Source organism: Zingiber officinale, chromosome 3B (assembly GCF_018446385.1).
Source record: "Zingiber officinale cultivar Zhangliang chromosome 3B, Zo_v1.1, whole genome shotgun sequence".
NCBI classification, from domain to species: Eukaryota; Viridiplantae; Streptophyta; class Magnoliopsida; order Zingiberales; family Zingiberaceae; genus Zingiber; species Zingiber officinale.
In genome coordinates this window covers 119,247,551-119,263,645 of record NC_055991.1, presented here as the reverse complement: position 1 = coordinate 119,263,645, position 16,095 = coordinate 119,247,551, and the positions used below count along the sequence as shown (strand labels likewise).

At 36.9% G+C, this 16,095-nt stretch overlaps 1 protein-coding gene across 6 annotated transcripts; it reads left to right on the top strand.

Annotated features, from left to right (window-relative positions):
- Positions 1 to 4,580: 4,580 nt before the first annotated feature.
- On the top strand, positions 4,581 to 15,922 carry LOC121967435. 6 transcript variants are annotated; one of them, XM_042517666.1, is made up of 11 exons: positions 4,581 to 4,739; positions 4,944 to 5,219; positions 5,301 to 5,393; positions 5,490 to 5,704; positions 6,741 to 6,931; positions 7,055 to 7,160; positions 7,267 to 7,553; positions 12,669 to 12,989; positions 13,392 to 13,476; positions 13,555 to 15,000; positions 15,422 to 15,922. In XM_042517666.1, the coding sequence occupies exons 2-11, from the start codon at positions 5,170 to 5,172 to the stop codon at positions 15,580 to 15,582; spliced, it is 2,955 nt and encodes a 984-aa protein (XP_042373600.1). In that variant the 5' UTR covers positions 4,581 to 4,739; positions 4,944 to 5,169; the 3' UTR covers positions 15,583 to 15,922. The 6 variants fall into 6 exon arrangements, with proteins under 6 accessions (XP_042373600.1, XP_042373597.1, XP_042373598.1 ...); XM_042517663.1 differs by having other exon boundaries at positions 5,487 to 5,704; XM_042517664.1 differs by having other exon boundaries at positions 4,586 to 4,755; positions 5,035 to 5,219; positions 5,487 to 5,704.
- Positions 15,923 to 16,095: the final 173 nt, after the last annotated feature.

Below are 16,095 nucleotides of genomic sequence, written 5' to 3'. Positions count from 1 at the left end.
ATCTCCTTCAGACGGAGAAGCCTCTTACAGCAGTTGAAGTACTCAATTACAGAACAAAACAAAACTACAATGAGTCACAAGTGTTGTTCTAAACCTCTTGGACCAGAGCTATATTTGTAGCCCTGGTCAGGGTGTCTGGAAGGATTCCAGGTGCCTGGAATGGGATAACCCGATGTAATGGTTAAACGCCACATCGATTTGGGTAAAGTTTGGATTTCGGACGCCAGGATAGTCTGGGCGCCTCAGACTGGTTCCGGGCGCCCCGACCAAGTCCAAGCGCCCGGACTAGGAAAGTTAACACAGTTGACTTTTTTTGTCCGGGTCTTCCACTTTGGTTCCGCTCGCCTCGGTCCTGGTCTTCCGCTCCAGCTCCGCTCTCTTGGGTGATTTCGGCCATCCGAAATAGGGCTCACTCAAACCCAACTTCCGACTCCTCGAGCAACCTTCCACTCTGACTTCTCGTCCCTCGGAAACGTCACACGTCTCCTTCTCGTCTGTCTGCGTACTCTTCCGCAGCACCTCGTCCCTCAGACGCACCGAGCTCGCCAGCTCTCTCCCGTGCCGTCCTTCTCGCTAGCTGCGTCTTTATCTCGACTTCCTGTGCTCTTAAGTTCCTGCACACTTAGACACAAGGTTAAACCCAACATGACCTAACCTAACTTGTTTAATCACATCAAAACTACCTTGGGGTTCCAACCAAAACTAGCTAAGTTTTGGTCAAACTATCTCATGTTTGATTGGGGTAATTTCGGCCAGATTCACTTGGTCTAGTGCACCAGGTAGAATACACATGATTCAGTCTAGACATGCTTTCGACAAAATTTCCTTAACGTACTATCATCCTAATCCATTCCGATGTTATATTATTACGGTTTGTTAAATCTTTTGTGACTAATTATTCTAAACTAATAGCATAAGGATAAAATGCATGACATGATGTATAACAAGTAATTTATACATGATCGTAATAAGTCAATCAATTTAAATCAGTCATAATAATAATAATAATAATATTATTATTATTATTATTATTATTTTATAGTTAAAATATACTTGATTATAATATAAGATTCACAAAGTTTTTACCTTATTAAATATACTTGTTTAGTTTCCTTTGGGAATTACTTGTTTACCTTTTTCAACATTTTTAAAGTTTTCTAAGACCCCTATAATGATCAGATACCTGCTATTCAATCATAAGTATTACTGATAGCATAGAGTGGATCATAGTTCACCTATGCGATAATCTCGCCTAACCAAATGGAAAAAAAGAGATACGTTTATGAGATGGTCCTCTTCTTTACAAGTTTATGTATATACTACAACCTCTAAATGCACCTCCTAAGCTTTGAACACTTCATTGGGGATAAATTCACAGCTCTAACCATTGCAATGAAAATCATGTCAAAACCATAAATAAAAACTCAAAATGTGATTTCTTTGGCACTTGGACCATAAATAGGTTTGTTGTCCCAACATGTTGCTGAACCCAACACTCACATTATCGACCAACATTCAAAATAATAAAAGCTTTGGCAGTTCAAAAGGGGATCTCAAATTAGCATCCTGATGCAGGCTGAAGCATGCATCAGTGCATGCATAAAGGTTGGGCATAGTGACCAGCTATGGCACATATATGTGTTCAGTAAATCAAACTTTTGCAGTAAGTTGAGTACTCAAATTAGAATGTGTTTGTTGAACTTGTTCACCTAATAAAATTGTTCTGGTTGTTTAATTAATTTGGTAGACGCAAATCTGTTTCATATGATTAACAGAAATAATTATGATGAATAAAGAGATGTCAAAATGGGCATTCTCACCGACTCTTACATTTCCAGGAATTTAACAAGAAAGGGATGTAAACATAGTTTGTTGTGACTCCAATTAATTGCTTAAAATTGTATTGGTCCAACTGCTAAATATTTCTATATGGGCTTCCTGAATTAAACCTTGAAACAACAGAAAAACAAAGAGCTTGCATTGACAAAGAGTAGTCAAAATGAAAATAACATTGTTTTGAGATGGCAGCTGCAAAACTAGAGTTTCTGTGTGCTCTTCTCGTATATCCATAGTGGTGTTTCTAGACTATTTTTTATTTTGTTTCCCATTTCATTGGGTAGTTAACATCCTTAATGAGCATTCATTGGTCTCCACAACCACAAGCATCAAAAGGTTCATAGAAGCCTTCCAAAGGTGTGGCAATGTATGATTTGGTATGACTGCCATACAAGTAAAGTGCTCAAAGTAAGCCCCACTGATTATCAAAGCTGCCACTGCTTGCATACCAATAGGCCTTCAAAAGCGTAATTTGTTGGTGAGATTCCAGGACACCAGATGCTGCACAGTAGTTGCCTCGAATGCCCCGTGCTGTTTGGCATGGAGAGGGCTAACAACTTGGTATGTGTTTTTGTTTTGTCCATTCACCAAACTGATCGGATCAATCAAGTAATGCAACTCGAAAAACTTAGAAGTGTTTGTTTTGTTTATATATATATGCAATGCCTTTGAAGATATATATATATATACTAATATCGTTGATGTGTCTGGATAAAATCTATCTAGGCATCTGGATCAGGGATTTAGGCGTCTAGGCGTCAGGCGTTAAGCGTCTGGATTGAATCCACATGTCTATATTTTTTAAATCAACATATTCTTAAAAAAAAAAAAAAATTATACTTTGTAAATATTTAAAAATTTTAATTTTGAACACTATAAATCAAAATAGAAACATAAATTCTAAAGGAAAAATTTTATTAACTTAAATTCATTATTATCCAACCCTTAAATCTTAAAATCTTAAACCTTAAATACATATAATATACTATGTGAGTATCTTAAATTTTTAATTTTGAACACCATAACCCAAGAGGAAAGTCTTAATCTCCTAGAGAGAAAATCTTATTGACTCAAACCTTTTATAGCTCAACTCCTAAATCTTATAATTTTAAACCCTAAATACATATAATATACCTTATTTTAAAAAATAAAATAAAAAAAAACTTTTTGCTTGAATTTAGGTACCTTGATTGAATTCAACCTTGGGCATCTAGATTCAACCCAGACGCCCAAGGTCTATATATATATATATACTCCTAATGAATCTCCTTTCATCAACACGTGACCGTCAGTAGGGGATCGATACTGTGAGGGTGAATACAGGTATTTTAGAGATATGAGATGCCCTTTTAAATATATTTTTAAATAGAAAAATATTATATGGAATAAGGGTATATGAAAAATGTTGTGTATTTAGGTAAAATGATAAATATCTATCATGAGTATTGATACGGTGTATAATGGTGGGGGTCTGATAAAGTCAGACAGTCAGAAGTCAATGAGACGTGACAATCAACAGTAAAGAGAACGTAGCAATTAGTAACTAGGGAAATAAGCGGCAGGACCGTCTGATATCGTCAGACGTATAATGCCCGGTTAGGTTCTCACAGACTAGGACCCCCGATCTGAGACACCTAGGTCTGAGACATGGTGGGCAGTCGGGGTGATGCCTGACCTGCTCTGACTGGTCGGATTTCCACAGCTCGGCTATAGTCAGGCCTAGTCCTCCCAGTAGGCCAACTACCGACCATCTCGAGATTCTTCTATTCATACCCGGCCGGGACAAAGGGTGCTGCTACATGACAATAAGGTCAGGGAATCGTAACCGTCTGTCAAAAAATAACTGTTATATGTCAGGGAATATTCTAACAGTCTACGATCCTCTACGAATAGAACCTTTTTCTAGCCCACAAAAGGGTGTCACGCGTCCTCCATCACCAGACAAGTTCTGACATCCGACATTCTTTGACATCAGTCAGGCTCCGGAGGTATGCACTGTCATATAAAAAGAGAGGTCCTCTCCCTTACGTAGGTACGTTCTCTCGCACATTCACACTTGTCTTCTACTTTTCTTTCTCCTTCGTACACTATTTTTCTGGGAAAAAAAGTACCTGACTTGAGCGTCGGAGGGTCTGTTCCGGAGACTTTTCTCTGTTTTCTGGCCTCTAACGTCCTGTGTGTTTGTCTGAGTATTCGCAGAGCTCAAGTACCGCCGGTTTCTTCATCGTCGTCTATCAGCACCACGTGAGAGTCCATTCTTATAGGCACATATGAGAATGATGTCCTAGTCATCTCTCTATCAACGCTAATAACAACTCATTCAGTCTTCATCTCACTCGTATTCTGGACATGATCCAGTATAATATGAGAATGGATATTATATATTTACATATTTACATGACTAATAATTTAAATTTAATAGATAATATAATTTTGTTAGGCATTTCACCATTTAATTATTCCATAGGCGCAATATTATATTTTATTTTTTCTGTTTAAGATATTATTAAGAGATTAGGTTCGGGTTTCACGAAAGGATACGTATGCGTCTAGAACAGGAAGAGTAATTTTACTCGTCATCCATTGGTTTTCCCGTCAGCTGACTTATTGGCAGGCCCCTAGTGCAGTTGCCTGTCCTGATTGACACAGAAGATCCTCCCATCCTCAACAGTCAGTTACGCATGGCTGGCCCGCAAGGTATAGTTCTGGGTGACATTGCCTTCCCCATTTCATTCACTTCTCTGTTATATGCCTCCTTCCTCTCCCTTTCTCTCTCTCTCTCTCTCTCTCCCCCTCTCTCTCTTCCTCCTCCGCCGGGAGAAGAAATCGGTCTTCTAGGCTCGAATCCCTTCTACGGCGCCGATCGCCGGCACTGATCTCTATCCTATCCCTCCGGTTCTCGTGTATGCTTCTCCGTCCGTAAGTTTGTCTTTCAACAAGGAATTTTAATTATCTTCTGATTCATGTTAACCCTAATGGCATTTCGGTTGGCGTCGGAGTCGTCAGCCTAGATTTTGAACGGATATCTTCAGATTTCTGCTGATATTTTTGGTGACTAACGTCCTCTATGCTTTCTGAGGCTGGTCCCCTTTTGTGATTATTGACAGGGGACAGTACAGAATCAAACTTCTCGCACGCCGCATTTTTTTTCTTTTATTTCTTCGCTTAACGATATGACAACCCGTTTGGCATTACCAGCTTCTTGCAACTTGTATTCGATCTGGGTTCGTCGTGGGTCGTAAGAGGCTAAATTAGCCGGAAGTTTTGCATATATAAACCAAGGAACTGATTCATTTTAGTAGATAAGGATACTTGTTCAGCGAACCTCCTGGAATGAGTTTGGAGAATGAGGATCCGTTACTTGAAAGAAGCTCTGATACTAGGTGAGCAGCTTTTAGAGCTTCTTGTTATGCATCGATGTTGTTGTCTGTACCTTATACTTTACCTTCTTGCCCTGTGTCTAGGAAAACTAAAGTATGCTATACAAGAGATGAACTTTTATCTTTTAGCAAACTTTGCAACAAATTGCCTAATGGATTTGATGCTTCAGTCTTGAGGTAATTTATGGTGAAATATAATCTTATTTATCCTTTTTTCTGGGGCCTTATATAGATAATTTTGTCTGACTTGCTGTTTTTTTTTAAATCAAGCAGTGAATTGGATGAAGCATCTTATACTTTAAACGAAAGGCAAAGAGGTTTTGGAGGCTCAAGTTTTCAGAGCACGAAGCGCAGCGATTATACATCTCCACCACCAAACAGGTCAGAAGTTGCAGGCAGTTATTCTCGTGCAAGCTCTGGGAGGTGGGATGTACGATTAAATAATAGAGATGGAGACCTCCAATCTAATCGTGAAACAAATACACAAGGTTTGTTGTTCAGAGTGAACAAAAACAGAAAATGCTAGTCATTTTGATGCTTGATTTATTAGTTAAGCTTTGCCTTGTCTATTTTTCATTCTGGCAGCTGTTATTTGTCACTTTCACTACATGCATATTTACTTTTGCAAACTAGTGTTATGGCTTAATGGAGGATAATCCATGAACTTGTCCTGCCATAATTGAATACAACCTTTTGCTTTTCTTTGCCGTGTGACCTAGAGGTCACTTGTTCTAGTCGCGGAAACCGTCTCTTGCAATGTAGGGTAAGATTCCGACACAATGTGGTCCGACCCTTCCTCGGGACCCGCATTGGTGGGAGTTTCATGCATCGGGCTGTTCGTTTTTTTGTTCGATGAAGATTGGAATCTTAATTCCTATTCAACACCAATGGTATTACTAGTTATATATATTTTGTTCATTTCTAATTTCTGTAAAGTTGCCTTGGCGCAACGGTAAAGTTGTTGCCATGTGACCAAAAGGTCACGGGTTCGAATCCGGGAAACAGCCTCTTGCAAAAAGCAGGGTAAGGCTGCGTACAATGGATCTTTCCTCGGGACCCCGCATGGCGGGAGCTTCGTGCACCGGGCTGCCCTTTTTTTTTTTTTTTTTTTTTTTTTCTAATTTCTGCCATAACATTTCCAAACAAAAGATTGAATCCTAGATGCCCATGTCTTCTACACCAAATAATACAGGGTTATGTGCTGCTGAGTTCATGACATTAATCTATTTCCTTTCGCCATTGTTAGAAAGGCTATTCCAAAACTCGAAGCTTCATGCATTAAAATAGTCGCGCCATCTTGGATTTTGCAACAATCATCAATATATCTAATGGATATATTTTTAAATTCATAGCATCAGAATCTGATTGCCCAATTATGCATTTTGATGCTCATCATCATTAAATACAGATTATTTCTCTTAAAGATTGTGATCCATCTATAGTTCTAACAGTCATATAAATCTTTTGTATCATTGACACTATTCTGGATTGATTTTGCCACTTGCATCATATATGAAATGTCAGATATTGGACAACGATTTGGAACACAATCAAGACGTTACTCTCAGCATGCTGAGCATGATGGACTTTTGGGAAGTGGTGCTTTTCCAAGACCTTCAGGTTGTGAAGGACCATCAACAGCAAAATCTAGGGCAGCTAGTCAATTTACACTCAATAAGACTTCTGGACCCTATCAGCCTCCACGACCTTATAAGGTTAGACAATTGGAAAGTATTAAAACACATGTCTCTGTTGCAACAAAGGCTTTGTTGGTTTTCATCATTATAGTAATATTCATTCTGAGAGTAGTGTTATAAAAATTCTGCTTTTTGGTTCAGGCTTTGCCTTTTCAGCGAAAGGATGATAGAGATTCATGTAATGATGAAACATTTGGGTCAACTGATTATTCAAGTGAGGACAGAGCTGAAGAACAAAGGAGAAGAGGTACGCTATTTGGTTACTAGCTGTATTTATGATTGTGTGTCTATTGTAGTCTCTCTTTTTTTCCCTTGTTTCCTGTGGTTCTACTTTCTTTGGTATGTGAATGCAGATTCCTTTGAGCTAATGAGAAGAGAACAACGGAAAGCACTGCAAGAAAAGCAAAATAATCATAAACATAATCCTAATGCTGATAGTATTGCATTGCTTGAGAATTCAGCTGATAAGAAAAGAATAATCAGCAAAACTGACAAAGCAGATGACTCTTCACTATCTGAAGTTGAATCTCCTAGATCTTCTACTATGCATGCACCTCTATCTCGGCCACTTGTACCACCTGGGTTTGCTAGTGCAGCGGACAAAATCCTTCCTGTTCAATCTAATTACATTGCATCTGAGGTATTGGCATACAATATTATTTTAGTATCATTAATCATGAAATATTTTTCTCTGAGAAATGGATATTCTTACAAAAATTTCTCTTCAGTTATAGCTATCAGAATGCACGATCAATTAAATTCTTAGCAGCTCTTATCCTTTGATGTTTATTTGCTTTGAGGTTTACCTTATGGTTTTTAAATTGACCAATCCTGATCTGGATTAGGCGAGTTGTTTTGGGATGGACTGGTTTTTGCCTGATTTCTTGGGTAAAATCATAATTGATTTTAAAAAATCTGTCATGATTGAAATTGAAGAAAAATAGGTCAAACGATTGAAAATGTGAAGGATATTGGATGAAATGAAACAAAATAATCAATTAATAGACTTCTGCTTCTACACAATAAAAAGTAAAAGATGCATGAGAGATGGACTAGAAACAGTACACATGAAGACATTATAGATGCATTTCAATGGTGAGGAAGAGCTTCTTCGTTGTCGTCATCTTCAACACTTTACCTCCATAGAGTTGACTCCATTTTGATGTAATGTTGTAATGTATGCACTATGAAATAAGCTGGAGGCAGCTGTAATCAAGGTTACTAATTTAATTAAACTACATTTGATATATATATATATATATATATATATATATAGTATTTCAATGCATAGTATTTATATCAATATCATTAAAATTATTCATACATTTCAATTTTGAAAAATGGAGTACAATCCATAGTATTTCATCTTTATATAGCAAGTAGCAATTTCTATAAGATGGATGAAATGACAATAACCAAAAAAGATTCTTCTAGTTATGATTCTTCTACTTATGAGTAAACAAAATCTTATGACTGGAAAAAATATTTGCAACAATAAATGTGAATTTTTAAAATGTCTAACAGTCTATTTGGGAGGAGGTGAGAGAAGGGTAAGTAAAGGGTTGGTAACTTTTAACCTTGTTTGGGACGGAGGTGAGGGAAGGGGGTGAGGGGAGGGAAGGGGAACTTCTACCCTCCCTTACCCCTCAAATGGCCTATTTCCTTACACCCCGATTTGGGGTGTAAGGAAGTTACCCTCCCTTCCCCTCACTTCCCTTCCCTTCCCTTCCCTTCCCTTTCCATTAATGAGCCTCTCCTCACCCTATCCAAACATAGGGTAAGTTGATGTAAATATATTTTATCTAGTTAAGGATATTGGGAGCTAGATTCTATGGAGGAACAATAAGTAGACCTAGGATTGGACCATAGGTTTGCAAAATCTAGCCCAATTTAGATCCTAAGATCCTGATCTCAATCTTGGTACATGGCTGTTATAAAGATGAACATGGTGAAAGAGAAGTCAGTGACAGCTATAGTCATATATTTTGTTTGAAACATTAACCTTTACCTTCTATGTTGAGGCTAATAATGCATGAGCAAAACTAGCTGTTTTAAACTATATTATAGAACAGTAAAATAACAAAATTTAAATTGAAGAATATTTATGATATAACCAATTACAAATTGAGTATGAAAGACAATATTAAAACATACCAAAAAGAGGAACATTATGTTAAAATGAATATCCAGACATGTATAAATAAAACAGTAAATACAGAAAATAATTTTGGTGATTTGCAGAAACAATTTAAGGTAAACTAACTTCCATTTTTTAAGCACAATCGGATTGTATTCATAATTATGAAATTGCTTAGATAAGAACACCAAAACACTCCTAACAAATGTCAGCCTATTAAAAGCCATTAAAATTTGATATAAAAATGAAAAATGAAACAATAAAGTTAAAACAATAATAAAACTAAAAATATATCCTATAATAAACACTGAATGTAAGTGTACTTAAAATATGTTTTAAGCATGATACTAACTTATGAAGTAAAAATGATAAATACATCACTGGACAATGAGGAATAGATATGTCTAAGATAATAGTTTGGATTTTTGATAAAAAAATAATTAGTATTAATATCCACAATATAGTTCCAAATGATGTAATGGATAAATTGATCATGCTTATCAATAGATAAAAGTTTTACCAATTGAGTACTAAAATCATAAAAAGAAATCTAATTTTACATTAGAAAATTTCATTTTAACAAATTCTTTGTTGTTTTTAAATTATTAAAAGTTCATATTCTGTTGTATTGAATTTCTCTTACATTCTTTTCTGTTTGCTTAAATTTAAAATTATCATTAGAATTTATTTTCTGGTGCATTTAATTTTTCTCTTATGTGTTTTTACCTTTTACTCAAATTTAAGATTATCCATTTTCTGATTCCTACTTTATTGATCTGACCATCTGATACAGTTATTGAGATTACTTACCAGCCGATCCTGACACCAATATAGATATGCAAACTATGCCTTACATCAGATTAGCATGTGCTGAATTACCAATGTTGTTTCAAATACTTAATTTATATTTTTGAAACAAATTCCATTTATTGTCAACTTTTTGTTCTTTGACCTTTAGGACTTGTTTGGATACTAATTAATCACGTGAAAAAGGAAAGTGAAAGAGGGGAAGTATCTTTGTTTGATTTTTACTTCATGATTGGCCATGGCATGTGTTACATTAGTTAATATGGCAGCCTTACTATTCCAGCTATCGGTTGATAGCAGGTATCATAATCCAATCTTAAATCTTGTCAGCCTCCATCCATGCCCTTGCATAATGCATATGCTTCACTCAATTACCTGAGTGCATGTCATCTGCATAGATACCAATTTGCTGCTAAAAAGCTCATGGAGCTATGGAAGTCCAACACAAGGTTTAAAATCTCGACCCGTACCGAGGTTTTGGTCTTAGACCGGAATGATACAGTTTCGGTATCATATCGTGTCATGCCGATAAGGTTTCGGTATTTTTAAAATTAAACTTGAAATAATTTTCTAATAATAATAATAATTTAACTATCTCAATTTAGAATGATTATAGGGGTACAAGATTATAAGTGTTTTATTATGAATCATAAACTTAAGAGACCGTTATCAAAATTTTTTAAATAAAGGACATATAATATTTCCTAAGCAGATTAGTAGAGGCATTCTAAGATAAAAATATATGTTTTATATGTTCAGGAAATAAGAATTTTAAAAGTAAAAAAGTTAAACATCTTAATTTTTATATATCTAAATTTTAAATTGATTCTATATTTTTTCTATAATAAGTATATAAATTAATTAAAAAAATACTATGTTAGGTATAATAATTGTATAAATTAACTATTTTTTTATTTAAATTAATTATTATTTTAAATACTATATATTTAAAATGATTAAAAAAATTAAAATATTAATTAAATAGTAAAACTGAAAAAAATATAAAATAGTTAAAAAATATCATAATATTAATCTCATTTATTAGATTTTTTATTTTTTTATAATTTTTTTAGAATTTCTAAATAAAATTTAAATTAGTAAAATTAATTTTCAGAATATTAATTAATATTTTTTTTAAAAAAAAAATTAAATATATTTATATTTTATTGGGATAATTTAATTAGGCTTTATAAAAGCCTTTTTGAAATATCCCACTTACCTTAGGAAATGTTTGAATTAATTAAATCAAAATATTTAATTTTTAAAGCCTAAATTCGAGAAATCGCTGCACGCTCCTCCGGTGGCGTCGGAGGGTCGCAAGGGACACCTTCGGCGTCACCGGAGGAGTCGCAAGACTCCTTCGGGGTCGTTAGAGGAGTCCCGCGACTCCTCCGGCGCCACTCCTCCAGGGCCGTTGGAGGAGTTGTGTGATGCCTCCGCCACCGTTGGAGGAGTCCCGCAACTCCTCCGACGCAGCTGGAGGAGTCCCGCAACTCATCCAGCAATGTCGGTCATTATGGAATCGCGACAGGCCTTTTGTCGCGCTACGAGCATGCCTGATTGTTGCGCGACGACGAGCGCGCGTGATTCCTCTGTCGTGTGCACGCAATGACATCGCACGAAATTGTAGCTATATTGGTGCCGGTTTTGGTGCGTGGGTGGAACGGTAAGTTTCGCCCGTCCCGCCCGGCACAACACGAAATTTTCAACACTGGTCCACCATAGCAACCCCAAATCAACCAACTTTAGTCTTTAAATTCTCAACATGGAAAACATTGGGAAGATAAAAACTAACTTCTCACAGACACAAAGCAAATTGGCTCAAGGGCAGTAGTAATTTTGATATTTTAAAAAAGTTTCAGATCTCAGAAATGGCATAATGGATCAAAATAAAATTGGAAACTAGAATCTGGCAACATAATCCAATCCATCCACTTGACTTCTCAGTCAGTAGAGTGATTCCAAAAAAAAAAAAAAATGATTAACCAAGCCCATGGAAGTTTCACACCGGCTACTAGGGTAAATCGGGAAGCACATGCGGCAGACGTCCCAGAAGCCCAACATCCCTTAATTGCAAGTTCTATTTGGAGGAAAAATTTCTGCAAATACGCCGTAGCGGGAATTGCACCGTGGGTGCTTGGGAGACAACTGAGCGCCCTAATCGCTGCACCATAGCCCCGGGGCCAGTAGGGTGATTCCAAGGGGATATCTTAGGTGGATTGAAACAATTTGGCAGCAATTTGGATCACTCGAGATTGAGTCATTCTAAGAACTAACTTTCAAACAAAGTGGGCTATGAAAGCAGAAAGGAAGTTCTCCACCAATGCTAGAGAGGAGAGGAAAGGGTCATGGAATCCATAGGAGAGCTGCAAGTTTTGCTGTGGCTGTGCATGGAGGGATTCATAAGCAAGGAGGGATCAGAAAAACTATTATTCTGACACAAGCCCAACTTTTTTGAAATTTTGATAGCATCCCCCTACATTTAAAGGGATGCCTTTATGATTTTTAAAATTAAGATATAGCACATGCCCTAATGTGTCCACCACTGGAAGTGATGTCACATATTTTCCATGTTGGACCTTCCAAGCGCCAAGCAATAATGACTGTGCAGGTCGTATAATATTGTCCTGCTGATATTTTTTTTAAGTGATATATTTCCCAATGCAAATCCTGCTTGAGCTAAATCATATTGAACAAAACAATAAAACTCCCATCAATGTGATGAACAAAAGCTAAATCTATGTTCATTTACTTGACATGCGCATTTGGTGATCACCTTGTTTTTTTTTGCCACACTTTCTGTCATCTCAGGCTAGTATTGCTGGTATTGTTGACAACAAACATCTTGATAGCACCCATACTGATAAGGAAAAGAGACAACAATTAGATGTCTGCTTCAATGACAGCGTTAGAAAACATGAAATTGAAAGCCTTTCGTCTACAGCATCTGATCTTCAAAATGTCAATGAAATTCGGGTAGAGGCCATAATGAATGATCTTGACAAGAAAAAAGAGAAGTTTGATGGTACAAATTCATTTGTACACGACAGTTCTGTCTCCATTCTGGAAAAGTTGCTCGGTGGTTCTTTACATATTTCTGGTACCTCATCCACTTCCTCTACTTCCTCTTCGGTAAGTGTTATCTATAAACTAGTCCCATTTTTATTCCAAAAAATCTTCTCTTCTTTTTGTTATTGATTTGTCTTGTTATCTCAGTAAATCTATCCATCTTTTAGGTTTATTTGTGATTAGTTCTCACAGCAGATTAAACCATATGGAAGACACTGAAACTATAGTTTTACATTCTTAGCACTCTCATAGGAGCTTAGCAGGGGTGACTGAACTAGACTAAGTCCAGCATTTGGATTGATTTAATTGAGGACATGCTGTTTAGTCACTCCCACTGAGAGATTTTGAACATAGGACTTTCTATTTTGTAAGTTTGGTTGGTTGTCGATTATGGACATAAGATTCTTGTTTAAAACTTGTAAGACCCTGATACACCAGTTACACAATTTCTGTTCTTTTTCTCAGACTCTGGGGCTTAAAAAGGACAAAGAACCATGGACTTCTTCAGTTTCTGTATCTTCTAAGTTTGCTAGTTGGTTTCTTGAAGAAGGTAAACCTGGAAATTATTACTTGAACTTTTTTTGCTTTACTTGAGGGATAAGCTAATAGATTTTTTATGTGCACACAGAAAATAAGCCTTCAGATGATTTCTCATCAAAGAATCTCCTTTCGTTGATTGTGAATAATGATAAAGTTGTCTCATCTGAATCGATAGTTTCTCATGATAAAGTATTTGAACATGAGGAACTGGACAGTACTGATATTAGTAATGCTACACAGAAATTTGATGTGTCTCCTACAACTACTTTGACAATTGGGATCTCTGAACAATATCATCAAGTTGATAAGTTAGATTCAAGTCCTGCTGTTCTTACATGTGAGGACCTTGAGCAGTCAATCTTGGCTGACATCAAAGGGGGGCCAAGTCACCAGCATATGATGGTACAGGGACCTGAGACAAGAACAGACGAAAATAAGGAACTCAAGAAATCTGATATCAACAAGCATGCATCACAACATCTTCTTTCTTTGTTACATAAAGGAACAAAAAATGAGGAGATGACAACTGGAACTGGTCTGGATGTTGAGTTCTTTCATCAATCATCTTTAACTGATAAAAAAAGTTCTTTGAATTTTCCAATTCCTGAGAATTCCACTGAGACAATGTCCAGTGCAGATAAGACCTTGACTCTCGAAGCATTATTTGGAGCTGCATTTATGAATGAGCTTCAATCGGCTCAAGCTCCTGTTTCTTCACAGAGAGTGCCAGATGGTGGAACCAACACTAATGCCTTTCCATCATCGGCTGGATTGCCTTTTCCAAACCCTGATGCTAGTTTCTTTTCTTCTAGGTCCAGTGAATATCAACCAAACAAGCCTGGTTATCACAGTGACACAGTACCTCTGGGCACTGTTGGTTCCGGAGAGAAAATACTTGATTTTCACTTGCCAGATGAGCAGAGTTTGATCATTGATAGTGATGCTCTGGAATCGGCAATCTCAGATCCTATACCCTTTGCTAATACAGGTAAAGAGGAGCTGTTTTCCAAAATGAATGCCGAGCGTCTTAATAATAATTTGCTTAATGCCATTCCAAGAAGTGCAGAAGACATTCAAAACCCTGGTTCTTTTCAGAGCCCCCATGACTTGGTAAATACTGGTGCTTTTCATCATCCTTCACAGGGAAGGGCATCATTTCATACTGTCAACAATGCAATGCCTCTACACGCATTGTTGGATCATCTCACTAATGGGAATCAACAAATGAACCATATTAGGCCTGAACAAAATTTTCATGACCCTCAAAATTTTCTTGAAAATCTTGTTCCTCATGATGCTTACCATGCTAATGCACCTCACATGGATCCTACTTCCTATCACTTGATGTTACAGCAGTTGTCAACTCCAGGAAACTTCCCGCAGCAATTGCCCCATCCAGGCTTTCCAAGAGTTATGCAATTACCTCATCAGATAAATCACATGCAAGGGTTTGTACCAGAAACAAATAATATGCATAACATTGCATTACAGCCTCAGCGGTCTAACTATGGTAGCTTTGGAATGGGAATGCCAGGTAAATTCCACTCTCATTCTTGTGTTCACTGGATAGACAGATTCCTCAATTTATTTGCTACTTGAAATTTATAAGTTATATCATTCATGTTCCGCTTATCAACTCCACAGTCCCACTTCATAACTTGAATCGGTATTTTGATGAAATTTAGAAAATTCAGGCAAATTAACATTCATAATTTACATAATTTCTTTCAAATTTTTGTGCATGACAATGCGTTTATTATATTTAAAATTTGTCTTGTAGTAAAGACACCCAAAATGCACATGTAGAGCTTGTTACTGCTCAAAGCCTTTCTGTTTGTTGCTTAGATCTAAGTAGTGTGGCAATGCTGTAATCCTCTATAGCTAAGATTTACATTCTTGTATTATTATTGGTTTCAGATTCCATAATGATTCTAAATTTTTATATCCAAAATCAGGAGCGTTTGTTGGTGGCAGCAGCATCAGTCATCCAGATGCATTTCAAAGACTGTTGGAGATGGAGATGAGAGCCAAGGAAAAGCATGCCCACCCTGCAGCTGCTGGTCACATTCCCAGTATGTATGGTCCGGAATTTGACATGAGCTTCCGGTACCGATGACTCTCCAGATCTTTCCGATTAGTTTGGTGGTGGTGTTGCCTTGGTTTGTGTTGTTTTTTTTTTAATTTCCTTGCTTTGGGCCATATCGACAATATCTCAAATATCTTCAGCCCAAGGTCTCGGGGTGAATGCAGACGAGCTTGGAGAAACAGAGAGACTTCCATGTGTATAGGTGACCCAGGGGTTTCTCTATTCTTAATTAGTTCCCACTCAGTGTCCGCTAAAACCTGGAGTTTCAGAAGCTGCTCACTCATGTAACATGTAGACGTGCTGTGCCTGAACTTTTGTCAGAGATTACTGCTCAATCACTTTAATATTTTTCGCTTGTTTGTTTATTGTATCTGATTATCTCATGCCATTCTGGTCTGTCTATTATTTGATAGTTTCTCTGTGCTCTCAAACTATTAAATAGGTTAAACAGGTTTTGGGCTGCCCATGATTGTGAAGCTATGTGCCTGATTTGTGCTTCGTGGCCAGACTGTCTCTCTTCGACCTCTTTCGGGTTAAATTGGT